At 49.4% G+C, this 14623-nt stretch overlaps 1 protein-coding gene across 1 annotated transcript; it reads right to left on the reverse strand.

Annotated features, from left to right (window-relative positions):
* Positions 1-1224: 1224 nt before the first annotated feature.
* On the reverse strand, positions 1225-8537 carry PtA15_6A702 (uncharacterized protein; the record flags this gene model as incomplete). The annotated part of the gene is made up of 12 exons (XM_053170436.1): positions 1225-1367; positions 1446-1701; positions 1785-1843; positions 1946-2275; positions 2359-2753; positions 2830-3582; positions 3667-4581; positions 4689-5235; positions 5330-6707; positions 6780-7359; positions 7426-7609; positions 7688-8537. The coding sequence occupies 12 exons, from the start codon at positions 8535-8537 to the stop codon at positions 1225-1227; spliced, it is 6390 nt and encodes a 2129-aa protein (XP_053021627.1).
* Between the last annotated feature and the right edge of the window lie 6086 nt (positions 8538-14623).

The following is a 14623-nucleotide window of genomic DNA, read 5'->3' on the forward strand; positions in this document are numbered from 1 at the left end:
AGTGCTGATGGGCACCCTCCCCCAAGGTTTTGAGGCATAAACTCCAAAACTGATTGAAGGAATCCGTTTTGGAGGTCAAAGGAATCCTGGAGGATATTCCATTGCACTGAAGATCCAATTTTGGATTTTCTGATAATATGCACAATTGAATATCCTATCTGCAACAATTGGGTGGCTACAGGTGTAGGATCTGCAGATATCTGCAGGCTTGTGAATCCAATATCCACAAGGCATGATGGTTGTAATTCCTTGGTTTACATTTCTTTGTGTTTTTTTTTTATTTTTAAAACATTAGTACAGAAAAAATGATAAGGATTGAGGAGATGAGACCAGCGCCATTTGAAAGCTGAGATTGAGAAGTGTAATTTGGCTCTGGGGCAGGTCCACAGGAGCTGAGGGGGAGGCTGGGTGATGCTAAGTATTTTTCCTCCAGCCATTCATGATTTCTTTCTCAGCCAAAATTTTGACTTTGTGCACAAGTCCCTCCCTGCGGGAGGGGCCGCTTCGCGGCCAGCCACAGCGAGCCTCCCACCAGGGGGGACTTGTGTCAAGTTAGACTTGAAGTCAAGTCTCTGTTGAAGCTCAGTTTTACTGACGCGTCATGGGGACGGCTCCAAGTTTCATGTTCACATGTATCAGATTGCGAAAACAAGAAAAAGGTAGCTGAAGCCATGCACCGATGGATAAGGCGATTACACACACATAGATACATGTCATGTAAAGCTATGTACTGTATAGATTGGTAAAGTTGATCTGTATGGCAGCATGTATATGTAGAGAGCAAGAGAGAAGATAAAGTTGATGATGCTTTGTACCAAGTATGGAAGTACCCAACAAAACAAAGGGAAAGGTAGTGTGGATGTTATAGTAGATGATTGTATAGAAGATGAGAAGAAGAGATGACAGGTTATTTACTTTCGAAGGGTTATCGGACAGGATGCAAAAGAGGGTACAGAAAAACAAGATGTGTTTTTTGTGAAATGAGGAGATAAAACACATTGATCTTCCAACAAGCAAACAACTCTATTATGTAAAGCCAAAGGGCAAGGGGGGTGGGATGGAAGACTAGAGAACGCGGGCCGACTGCTGTCAGAGAGACAAAGATCTTAACCAACATTGATTCACAGATGAAATGCGGAAGAGGTCATTCGTAAGAAAGGGGGTATGAGGTGGAAACGTGATGAATGTATTTACAAAAAGAGAGAAGGAGAAAGTGACAGAGGTCTAAGCAACGACAGTAGAATCGAAGGAGTCGACGGTAAAGTCTCGGTGTTTGATGCTCCCTTTTAAGGGCAATTTGCTCGAGCTTTTGCCGCTCAAGAAGTTATCGACGTCGACAGCGGCCGCTCTTCCTTCTTGGATACCCCCTATATGATACCGACCCGGGCCGAGTAAGTAAAATAGTCCTATAAGGAAGCCTAAAGAGAGAGAGAGAGGATACTTACAGACGACCAAGCTCTGTCCACGACGACAATCACCGGCAGCGAAGACGCCATCGATGCTGGTTTGGTACTGGAAGCGGCGCTCGTTCTCGGCCATGTTGGTGACGATGTTCGAGCGCGGATCTTGCTTCAAGCCCAGCGCCTTGATCATCGATTCTTCCGGGCCCAAGAAGCCGAGAGCTAGTAAACATAGTTCACATTCGTAGAACTCTTCCGAGCCGGCGACCTCTTTCATCTTCCATGCTCCTCTGGAATCTTTCTGTTTTTGATTCGGTTTCAGGGAATAATCGGTCAGAGAACTGGATGTGAGGCTTTTTTGGGTAACCGATTGAGTGCACTTACAGTCCACTCCACTCGGACAGTATTCAAACCTTTCAGTTTGCCCTCACCATCGGACACAACTGGAAACCAGCCACCACAAAAGGGACGTGTATCAGTGAACAAGCCCACAAAAAGACACGATGCTCGATAAATTAAAAGAAGCTAAGGGAGATGAAGCGTACATTCTTTAGTGGAGATGCAGTATTCTCTCGGATCTTTGCCAAAAAAGGTCTGAACCTCGGAGTGACCGTAGTCGACTCTGAAGACCTTAGGCCATTGGGGCCACGGGTTATCGGAAGCACGGCTCTGAGGGGGCTGGGGTAGGAGCTCGAAGTTGGTCACCGACTTGGCACCGTGTCGCAGAGAGGTCCCGATACAGTCGTTCCCAGTGTCTCCTCCACCGATCACGATCACATTCTTGCCCTTCGCTGATAGGTAGCTCGAGTCATTGAGCTCCGAATCTAACAGCGATTTCGTGTTCAGTTGCAAGAATTCCATCGCGAAATGGATTCCTGAGTTGATCATCGAACAGAGAGAACATGTTAATTCTCGAACACGTTTGTTCTGCAATGAAAAAAATGAAAAAGATATTCACCATCCAGGTTTCGGTTGGGTAAGTTCAAGTTACGAGGCCAAGTAGCTCCGGTAGAGACGACGAGCGCATGATTGCTGGCGCGGATCTCGTTGACGTCAGTAGATACACCGACGTGGGCGTTGGCAACGAATTCGATGCCTTCAGCGGCCATGAGATCGAGCCGTCTCTGGACGACCTTCTTGTCAAGTTTCATGTTAGGGATCCCGTACATGAGGAGCCCGCCGTGACGATCGTTGCGGTCGTAGACGGTGACCGTGTGGCCGGCTCGGTTGAGCTGGTCTGCACACGCTAGTCCGGCCGGGCCGGACCCAATGATCGCTACCTTCTTGCCCGTTCGCTCCAATGGTGGTCGAGGGACTATCCATCCCATCTCGAACCCTTTGTCAATGATGGCACTGTTGAAATCAAAGAAGGCGGTCATTCAGCTCTGGTTCCGAAAAAAAAAAATCAAACAGTGGCAAGATAATGTACCATTCAATGCTCTTGATTCCAACTGGAGCTTCATTGATTCCCAAGACACAGGCACCTTCACAAGGTGCAGGACAGATCCTACCGGTGAACTCGGGGAAATTATTAGTCATCAGGAGCCGATTCAAAGCGTCGAGCCATTGGCCTTTAAAGACGAGGTCGTTCCATTTGGGGATGACGTTGGAGATAGGGCAGCCGGTGTCCGACTGACAGAAGGGGACACCGCAGTCCATGCATCTAGCGGCTTGGACCTTGAGCTGGCTCTCCGTCAACCGGGTCGAGAGTTCAGCCCAATCCTTCGTCCGAGTCTTGGGGTTCCTGTAGTTCTCGTTGAGCCGTTTGTATTTCATGAACCCTTTAGTCTTGTCGAGCTTCTCGACAATCTTCTTGGCACTCTCCTCATCCACCATCGCATCCTCGAGATCGACCACCGGAGGCTCGGAGTGACCGAGCGTGGCCGACGGGATTTCGACCTGGTCGTTGACATTGGTCTTCGCCTTGTCTTCCGTCGGGTTGAACGCATCGCCCTTGATGTCAAAGCCGGGCATGTTTTTGCGGGGGTCGGATTGGATGGCCGCTTTGGAGCCAGCTTCGAGGACAGCCTTGTAGTCCAAGGGCATGACCCGGACAAAGCGAGGCAGGAATTCATTGAATTTGCGGAGGATGCGGACGGCTTGTTCCGATTTTGTGAAATGACGATGATCCTCGATCATTCCACGTAGCTCAGCGATTTCGTGAGGGTCGTTAACCGTGCCCCTAAGTTCGTCACAATTCACAGTGAGATCCTTTTGTCAGTCATGATAACCCAAGAGAGATCTGAACAACGACAAAGGTACTCACAGTTCAACCATTTCCGAATTGACTTTACTCTTGAAGTCACGCGCCATGTCCAAGACGTAAGCGATACCGCCGCTCATTCCGGCTGCGAAGTTTCTGCCAGTGGAACCCAAAACGACGACCCGGCCACCAGTCATGTATTCACAACCGTGATCACCCACACCTTCGACGACGGCAATCGCACCCGAGTTTCTGACCGCGAATCGTTCGGCGGCGATCCCTCGGAAGAAGGCCTCGCCGGAGGTGGCACCGTAGAGACAAACATTCCCAACAATGACGTTCTCCTCGGCCTTGAACACAGAGGATCGGGGTGGGTAGACGATCAGACGACCACCCGACAAACCCTTTCCAACATAGTCGTTGGCGTCGCCCTCTAATTCAAGGGTGATACCAGGAGCTAAGAAGGCTCCCAGAGATTGACCGGCTGAGCCTCGAAGATCGACATGAATCGTGTCCCGTTCGAGTCCCTGTTCGCCATATGCTTTGGAGACCCGGTTGGCCAGGGAGGTACCAAGGGCACGATCGGTGTTCTTCACGTCAGCCTCAATTCGAACTGGCAATCCTTTCGCGATCGCCGGCTCGGCCTCGTCGATGAATTTGTTGTCGAGACGGGTGTACATCTTGTGGTCTTGTTGCTTGGTCTTGAATGTGGCTACTCCAGGGCGCATCTTCCATGCAGGTTTGAGAACTGCACTCAGGTCGATGTTCACTGTTTTGGGGTTTCGTAGGGTTTCGTCCACTTTGAGGAGATCGGTCCGGCCAACCATTTCGTTGAGGGTCCGGAAACCAAGCTTGGCCATGTGGGTCCTTAGCTCCTCAGCGACGTAGTAAAAAAAGTTGATCACGTGCTCGGGCTGCCCGGTGAACTTGGCTCTCAAGACGGGGTCTTGTGTGGCAACACCGACAGGGCAAGTGTTTCTACGATCGTATAGGAAAAAGCAGGACCGAGGGAAAATTTTGAGCGGCAGAGGAAGAAGAGTTAGTAAACAAGTTTGACGCATCGAATGAGGAAAGAGTTGACTGACTGATGACAACGTCTCATCATGATACAGCCCATGGCGATCAAAGGGGTAGTAGCAAAACCAAACTCTTCAGCTCCCAGGAGGGCAGCAATGGCGACATCACGACCAGTGCGGATCTGGCCGTCGGTCTGCAGACACACTCGGCCTCTGAGATCGTTCAAGACCAAAGTTTGGTGGGTCTCGGCTAGGCCGAGCTCCCAGGGGAGACCGGCATACTTGATGCCGGTCCATCTGGATGCACCCGTACCACCATCATGACCTGAGATCAAAATATGATCAGCTTTTGCTTTCGCGACACCAGATGCAACTATACCAACTCCGACTTCCGACACTAGCTTCACCGACACTCGTGCCCGCGGATTGGCGCATTTCAGATCGTAGATCAATTGTTTCAGATCTTCGATCGAATAGATGTCGTGATGCGGCGGCGGTGAGATCAAGCCAACTCCAGCAGTAGAATGACGGGTCTTGGCAATTGATTCGGAAACCTTGTGTCCAGGCAATTCTCCTCCTTCACCAGGCTTCGCACCTTGGGCCATTTTGATTTGAACTACATTCATAAGAGCAGAGAAACTTATTAGCCACTGTTCTGGGTTGAAAACTTGGAAGACAAAAAAGAAAGGCAACATGGAATAGAAACTGACGTTCATCACTATCGGCCAAATAGTTGGAGGTCACACCGAACCGACCCGAAGCGACCTGCTTGATAGCCGACCGCATGGTGTCTCCATTGGGCATGATGAGAGACCGAGAAGCGTCTTCTCCACCCTCACCGGTGTTAGACTTTCCGCCGAGCCGGTTCATCGCGATTGCGAGAGCACTATGAGCTTCCTGAGAAATAGAACCGTAGGACATGGCACCCGTGCAGAAACGCTTGACTAGTTCGTGCCAAGGCTCGACTTGCTCCAACGGGATCGATTGGGCACTCTCGTAGTCGAAGTCGAGCAACCCACGAAGAGTAACTGCACGTACTTGCTTCTGCGCGTTCTGGCTATAGACATCGTAGGCCGACTGGTTCTTCGAACGGACGGCGTCTTGCAGGTTGGCGATTGAGACGGGGTCGTTGATGTGTGCTTCTCCTCCATCACGCCAATGGTATTCACCAGATTCAGGCAGACCGGGCGGTTGGACGACTTGACGAGAGGGGAAACCGCGTTCGTGGAACTCAAAAGCATCCAATGCAAGGAGTTCAAAAGTGGTACCTTGGATCCGACTGGCCGTCCCAACAAAGCATCGTTCGACTACCGTTTGATGTAGACCGAGTGCTTCAAAGATCTGGGCACCCTTGTAGCTTTGAAGTGTCGAAATGCCCATCTTACTCATGACTTTGAGGATCCCATTGTTGGTGGCATGGCGGAAGTTTTCGATGAGATCAACGTCGGTCAAGTCCACTTTGACCAATCCCTCACGACGGAGTTTCAGGATGGCTTCCATGGCGAGATAAGGACAGATGCCGTCTGCACCGTAACCCAACAGGACACACAGATGGTGAACTTCTCGGGCCTCGCCGGTCTCAACTAACAGGGCTACCTTCGATCGTTCTTTGCTTTTGATCAGGTGGTGATGCACGGCCCCCGTGGCGGCAAGCGCCGAGACTGCAACACGGTCCGCACTTACCGCTCGATCAGAGAGAGCAAGCACCCGACAACCGGCTTGGACAGCTGCGCTGGCAGCTTGACAGATTCGGTCAAGCGTGACTACATACCCGGCCAGTCCGCTTCGCTTCTCAAAGGTAATGTCAATGGTGTGGGATGACCAAGCGGGATTGAAGGTGTGCAGGTCATGAAGAGCTCGGAATTCTTGAACGCTTAGGATGGGGCTGGGCAAGGCTAACCTGCCAGCCTGGCTCTCATCCAGGGCAAGCAAGTTACCTTCCGGTCCAACATAACATTCCAGTGACATCACAATTGATTCTCTGATGGGGTCGATGGGTGGATTAGTTACTTGGGCAAAGAGTTGACGAAAGTAATCGTAGATCAAGCGAGGCTGAGTAGCCAAGCAGGCGAGGGGTGCGTCGTTACCCTAAGGAATAAGAAAATGACTGCATTTAGTGGCGGAACGAGCTTGGTCAAAGGAGAAGAGTGTTTGACTGACCATCGATCCCAAAGCTTCCTTACCATCGGAGACCATGGGTCTCATCAACAAGTCAAGTTGTTCGAGCGTGTATCCAAAGGCCAGAAGACGAGGGTCTTCCGAGATTCGGGTTGCATCGAGTGTGTCAGACAGGAGAGTCGAGCTGATCGATTTGTTGTGCTTTAGAATATCGGGTAAACGAAGCATTTGGTTGTTGATCCACTCTCGGAAAGGCTTTTTATGAGCGGTGGCCATCTTCAACTCAGCGTCATCGACAATTCGGCCTTCTTGGGTATCGACCAGGAGCATTTTGCCAGGTTGAAGACGTCCTTTGCGGGTGATCGTCTCGGGCGCAATGGTGATCGCTCCGACTTCAGAGGCGCAGATCATCAGATCTTCGTCTGTGGTCACCCAACGACAGGGACGTAACCCGTTGCGGTCAAGATTGGCACCACAGTAGCGACCGTCGGAAAAGGTGAAAAGGGCCGGGCCGTCCCAAGGTTCCATGACACAGGCTGCCCATTGGTAAAATGCACTCTTGGCGGGATCCATGTTGGGATTGTTTTGCCAGGCCTCGGGGACGAGCATCATGATGGCTTCCCTGTGGAACATGGAATGCGGATGTCAGCCAGCAGAAGACTGTGATAGTACTTGCGTTGTTACGTACGGGAGACTCATGACACCATTGACAACAAGCAACTCGAGGACGTTGTCAAAAGCAGCCGAATCGGATCCGCCCTCTTCAATGATGGGATAGAGGGATTCCAATTGATCGCCAAACTTGTCTGATGACAGGTTGCCCTCTCGCGCCCTCATCCAGTTCTTGTTACCACGGACCGTGTTGACTTCGCCTGTGGGTTATTTTAGGAAGGTGTTAGATAACATTTCAGGTGATGGTTAGGAGGCGCAGGGTAATAGTGACTGCATACCATTGTGGGCGGCCCATCTGAGCGGCTGGGCCCGATCCCAAGAGGGGAATGTGTTGGTAGAAAAACGAGAGTGAACCAAGCAGAAATGAGATTGGAAAAGGACATGGTTGAGGTCGTAGTAGTAATCATAAACTTGACTGGGGCTAAGTTGGCCCTTGTAGATGATGACCTTGTTGGATAATGAGCAGATGTAAAACCAATCGGCGAGGGAGATGGCATGACTAGCATGCTTTCGTAAGACGTAGAGTTGACGTTCAAACTCCTTTTCATCAAAGTAGGCGTCGGATTCGTTAGAGTCGGGCACAACAAACGGCTGCAGGATGATGGGTTCACGGCTGAGGGCCGCTGGACCGAGGATCGAGTTGTTCCTGGGCAATTCACGCCAGCCCAATACCTTGAGCTTGTGTGTGAGCGCGATTCTCTCGAAGGTAGCCTTATGCTCGATGAGAGCTTCGATCGGGTTGGGTCTGAGAAAGACGTTTCCGACCGCGTATCGACCCTGGGCGGGGAGATCGATCGAAAGGAGCGAGGCCTCTCTGAGGAAGAACGCATGGGGGATCCCGGTCATCACCCCAGCACCGTCTCCATCGCGGGCATCTGCGCCAGTGGCGCCACGATGGGTCATGTTGCATAGTAGGGAGCGGGCATCGGAGACGATCTTATGGTTCGGCTGGCCCTTGATGTGGCAGACAAATCCGACACCGCACGAGTCCTTCTCTTGGTCGGGGTCGTAGAGGCCCTGAGGGGCTGGCAAGGCACCTGCCCAATGGTTGGCGGATCGGATGACGTTACTATCAGGTTCGGAGTTCAGCTCTTTTTGTTCTTGGTTGCTGTGAATCTGGGGTGCCATCACAAGTCCGGGTGGATCGATGGATAAAGTTTCTTTTTGGTGGTTGATCGGGGGATAGCTGCGGGGTTTTTTATAAATTGCGTCAGAAGACTATGGAGACACAGACAAGGTTTCAGTAGTTGTTTGTCAACCGGTCTTTGCAGAAAATGTGGATGGACTTACTGGGCTGGTCTATGGCAGGAGAGAAATGAATATGTTTTTTTTGGTTGTATAGTTGCCGCGAAGGACGGTTGTTGTTTTTTGGGGGGGTTGTGAAGTGATGGGATGGTTATTGGGGATGCTGGAAGCGGAGTTGAGATGGAGACGAGTCTGGTTGAGAAGACGAGGGGGGAAGGCGAGCGCGGGGGGAGGGAAAGCAGTTTCTTGAGTAAAAATTTTTGAGGCTTCTCCGATTGGTTGGCTCGCCGTCGTCGACTCCGCTTCCTGGGCTGTGGTTGCGACGAAGATAAGAGATTACAACCCCATACATCCATATACAGCCCGAAAGTGGGTGGGCTCGGAGCCAATACATCCAATACAGACAGACAAAACTAGCACAAACTGGGGGAAAACAGGAGAAAACGGGGCAGTATGGGCAGAAAAGGGCGCGGTATGTAATAGCCAGAAGGGCGTAAATGCATAATCTTATTTGTTTTGGATCATGTGAAAACTGAAACAGCCCAGCGGAGCCGGACATGTGAAATACCCAGGCCAGTTAACGGTGATGTAACGGGATGTATGCGTAGCGGGCATACGTAACAGAGGACCCCAGAGGGAGGAGACCACGGAGAAACTCGCAACGGAAACTTCACTTGGCGATTGGAGGGTGTACAAAAGCAGGTTTGGCGCTAGGCAGGATCAGATGAAGCCTGACTTGGGAGTGTAGCAGATTCCCGAAGGACTGAACACAACACTTGTCGCGTCCTCTCACTCTCGTACACATGTGAGCTGGGCCTCCGAGGTGTCCTCTCCCCACCTGCGGATCGGAAGACGCGCTGGATCGAGCAAGACCTCAAGATCGGATGGCCGTCATCGTGGGCTCGACCACCTGGCGCTTGACGGGAAAGTTCAGGGCTTCGATTGGAAGTAGTTACCCGGGGCGAGCTGAGCATCACGAGGGGAGCGGCAACATTCTTTGGCACCCTGCCGCCGGCAAGGCGATAGCAGATATCTGAGGCCGCCGGATTCGAGTGAACCAAGGCTATCGGCCAATCAGATCCAAAGGGCTTTTCAGAAGTTAAAACCTACTCCTCTGGCCCGAGCTAGACTGCCACATCCACCGACGAGAGAGCGGGCACAAATGGAGCCGGAAAAGAAGTACTGGAGTCTGTTGCGGTCTTTAAAGACTGTGGGTCTCTGAAGCTCGCACTAATTATCGTTATACGTCTGGGCCGTTCCGGGACACCAAATCTCGCAAGATCATCTTCCTTTTAGTTGACCAATTTGCAGTCAATCTCGAAAATCTTGCAAGCTTTATTCCACCAAAGCTATTTCAAGTTTTTTTACGATAGGAAGTCGGCTCAGCCCATGGGCGCTGCTGCAGTACAGCAGATTGGACATCTGCCACCTCGGGATACAATAGCCCATGGTTCTAGAGCCACCAGGGTCGCACTGTTGCACTGACAATTCAGAAAGGTCCCGCAAGTCCGTTCTGCGCAACATTGACATCACTGAAGCCGAGTATCTAACGCGCTGCGGTCCCTGCCAGACCGCACCCACACCGGCTGCAATCCTGTTCCCGCATATTCACGGCGCGTGACAAGTTCGTAACGCTATCGAGACTTGCACACTGCGAGTTGAGTATTCTATCTGCAGCTCAAGAGGACTGAGCAAGCATCGGAGCGAGACCGTGTGGGTGTTGGCCTCGTCATTGGTTTTAACTCCTGAGGGAAACTGAAGGTTGATTGATTGAAATGTTAGATGTCTCTTCCTGTCCAACCTGCGACCCTGGCAGGTTAGACCCGCAAGTATAGAGTTTCATGGGAAATTTAGCTTTGGAGGCTCTGAATCAATGTGGACTCTTCACGTCAAGACTTGCGACCCCCCCCCCCCAGAATAGATTATGAACCTCATGTTGTCATACATTTATCACTCCCCGTCGCATCTGCGGCCCTTCCAAATGTATCATCTAGACACAGAAAGTGATTTTTTTCGCAGAGATCAAGCCCTTGAGGCTCTAGGCGCGATCTGTATGAGCTCCAGATCTTGAAAAGGTCATCCAATGGAAATATACTTCCGTTTTAAAAGTTGGGTAAACCGTCCGAATGTTGATAATGATGTAGCAGGGCTGATGATGGATTCACTGACTGCGGCTGCGGAGAACGCTGATATCTGCGGCGACAGTAAACTAGAAATTATAATGATACAAAGCAATGGAAGCATAGTTCACTGAGGCTGAATAGGAAACAGGGACAAAATAAAGAGGAATGAAATGAAAATAACAGGCTGCATGTAGCAGGAAAAGCCTCTCAAGCGTCCGGACCAGGGGCCAAGTGGTCAGGGCCTTTCGGAGTCTCAATGGCATCGGCAGCGATAGCGGTCGCGTTTTGCAATTAAAAAGGAAGCCATATAGGACAACTGCGCTGGGCCTGTCAGGTATCGCAGTTGGAGTTCACACAAGCTCTCCAAGACCGACCATTCATATTCGCAGTCACATCTTATGGTCAGCCCCGGATAAACGCGGAAGAATTGAGGAGGCAAAAGAAGTGAAGGAGAAGAAAATTTGACGAACGAGTCATTTTCCCGCATCGGCGCGAAGTACCACGACAGCCGATGAAGAAACTTTTCAGCAGCTTGAAAACATTGCGAATTTCACTTCTAATGTTCAAGTTTGAGCCTCTCAGCTCATACAACCCCAACAAGCGCGGCGGTGACAATCTGAAGTTTTTTTGTTTATCTATTTCTGGTGTCTATTGAGTTTGACACTCAGGTTCAAGTGTTGCCCCTGTCCAAACCTGACTACTAAGCTGTGTGACACGGAATCAAGGAGCAACCTCAATCTCAACCCCAAACGGCTTTATCAGATGTTGCGCAGGAAACTTGAAAGCTTAGATTACGTCGACAGTCGAGAACTTATGATTCCGTTTTTTCCCGTGGCTTAGCCTTTACTATGGTTTTCAATCGTGCTTTGCTTCACACCGGCCCTCCCAAACGGCAAAATTGTGAGAAACATATTCGGGCTGTTGACTTGGTCTATAAATAGAGAGGGACATCAACCTTGAAGTTGAAGAATTTTGCATCGGATATTCTCTAGCCTTTAGATTAGTTGAGCGGGCTGTCACTCCGTGCCTTTTCTGTCGGTCGGATTAGTTGGTCCCTCAAAAGTAAGCCTGTTTCGGCTTAGTGGTCTTGCTGGTTTGTATAGATGCTGACGTGATTTGCTTCGAGAAATTAACAGCAAATTGTCTCCAAGAGATCCTATACTGAACAAGATTCGAAAGAATTATCGACGTCAATTTATTGGAAATCGGTCAGTTGTTAAACCCTTGTCTTGAGCAAAATAAAGCGTGAGTCAGCTTCTGCATCATATTTTCATCATAATTTGGGCATTCTATCAAATTACATGAATATTGAAATCATAACTATTTCACCCCCATCATTTCATGATATAGTAATACCTGAAAGCTATCATAAAAGATGAATATCACCGGAATCTCTATTTTGGTTTTCTTCTTTGGCGGATTCATGTTTTCAAAGGCTGCTCCAGGCAAACCCTGGAAATATTGTGAAGCAGAACCAGATTATGCCAGCTTCAATGCTGCTTGGCACACACAGGGATATTATAATCACGAAACTTTGCAGTTAAACACAGGCCAAGGAAGCATGATGATTCTTAAGGGAGATGGAAACACATTCCACATCCAAAACTGGGCAAATTCACCCATACAATACTCCATGAGACATGCAAAATATCCAAAATACTGGATTGAAGGTGTACTTCCTGTCAGAGAAACAAAAGCAATATATGATGGACCACCTGGACATATCTGGGTCAAGACTTATAAGAGTTAAATAATATGAATTATCAGTATCTGGGATAGAATGAGTAAATCTTTTATATCTAGCACAGTATAACTGAGATGATTTTGGGGTTCATTTATTCTCTGAGACTCAATTATAAATGCAAATTCATATCTAGCTTCTTGGTTTAACAACCCCCAAGATTTTGAAAAAGATATCTCAAATTTGTCCAACTGTATCCAGACTTCTAGTAAAATCTGTGGCGAGCAAGATTTGCATTTTTTTGGATTGGTTGTTAGAGGATAAACATGTCACTCTTGCCCCCTTTTCAATTTTATCACTCATTCTGGATGAATACACGTATGGTTTTTTTTTCCTTCTGTGCTACAATTTGCCATCATTGAAGCTTGGAAATTAGAAGCCTAGGGAGAAAATCAGACCATCGGTTCTTTGTGCCTGTTCCTTGAGGTGACTCATACAAAATCTTGTATATTGGGTGTATTTCTACTGAAAACCCTACAATACTTTGCAGCGCTCAAATCTAGGGCTCCCTGACCAAATTTATCACCTATGAGCTTTTGTGTGAAATTTGAGCCAGGGAAGGAAAGGTGTCTTTATGGGTTTGGTTGAAAACAATTGAGCCAGAAAGTAAGCTGGAAGCGCCATCAGACCATTTTAGACTTGTAAATTATTTGATCAGTCTAATAAGAACTCAATCTTGCTGAGGTACAAACATTTTCAGCCTTGGATGGACAAATAAGAGGCCAAGAAAGACCCTCACAAATTTAAGAAATCAGAGCAATTCCTGTTGGTTCTGCATGGATCACCGGGATAAAGTTTCCCAGCAGAAAAAACAAAACATAGGGGGACAATAGCTCTTGATGCTAGGTGAGAAAGATATTTCAAGGCTTATCCCTGCTGCTGTGTGACTGCTCAGGGCCAAAATGGCACTATTGGCGGGGTTGCCACAAGAGACACCGTGCCTGCTGTTGGTTTGTCTTCAGCAGCTGCGACAGGTGTTGTGATGGCAATTATGCTGGTCATCTCAGATAGCAAGAAGTTCAGCGGCTTCGCAACGCTTGCAGGAGGGACAAGTCTTAATCTAGCGCAAAAGATTCCAAGCCAAGCAGTTGAAGGGCAACTATGTACCTGGCTTTTATACCTTCAAATGTTGCCCCTTTTAGTTAAGCTGTTTTCACCTGAAATCCCAGTCTTTATTAAACCCCGCGTGATTGAGTCTGCAAGAGCGTCAGCGTCAAGACTTCTGGTGACTCCAAAGTGAAGATTATTTTGGGGGTGGGTTTGATTTGGGGGTGGATGTGATGGGAACTTCAATGGCCAATTCAAGGGTGATACATAGTTTGGTTTTGGTCACAATCAAGTAAAAGTTCACGTATGAGGCTTTTTGGGTGGCTTGGGCAGCTGTCCTTCCCGGTTTCAATGAGCTAGACTTTGAGGGCGGGAGGAAAGTCCCATGGATACTGACCTGTGAAAGTACTGGCAATAGCCTGGGCTCCGTTTTTTGCAGCAAATTTCAGGGCAGCATGTTGTCCATAGGGACTGGCAGAGACCACACAAACTTTGTGCAGCCAAGGGAACATTGATGTCCTCCTCAGTGGGGGCCAAACCCATGGCAGACAAGCGGAAGCCATATCCATGGGCCGGGTGGGTTTTTGGTTGGGATACCTAGCAGGTGGTCAATGGAGCGCTAAGAATTACCCGGGGAGATATCTTGACAAGAACTCGGGATGGGTTGAGTTGGCAGAGAGGCATTGGTCGCGGGCGCGGCTTGCATTGCAGAGGTAGGTGTCGTTAGATGGGCGGCCAAAAATGCCCGGCATATTAGCAGACATTGACAAAGAGGGAGTTGGCATGACTACACGCCTGGGGGAGTGGTTCGTCAGATCGGTGTCCTCCGCTGCGTCACCGTGACCCTGCAGGAGTTGGACGCCATGGCAGCGTAGTTTGGGCGGATAATTTCTGGGCGCCATGGCTGGACGGCGTGTGGGCGCAATTGGAACGCCTTGAGGTCGATGGCGCATACAGAAAGGCAGGAATACATATTGTACCCTTCTGAAGTCGGGAGGCGATATCCTGCCACAAAGGGGGAGTGGGTGATTGTTGGAAAGAATGATATCGGAGATCGA

The sequence above is a fragment of the Puccinia triticina genome, chromosome 6A, assembly GCF_026914185.1.
Source record: "Puccinia triticina chromosome 6A, complete sequence".
Lineage (NCBI taxonomy): Eukaryota > Fungi > Basidiomycota > Pucciniomycetes > Pucciniales > Pucciniaceae > Puccinia > Puccinia triticina.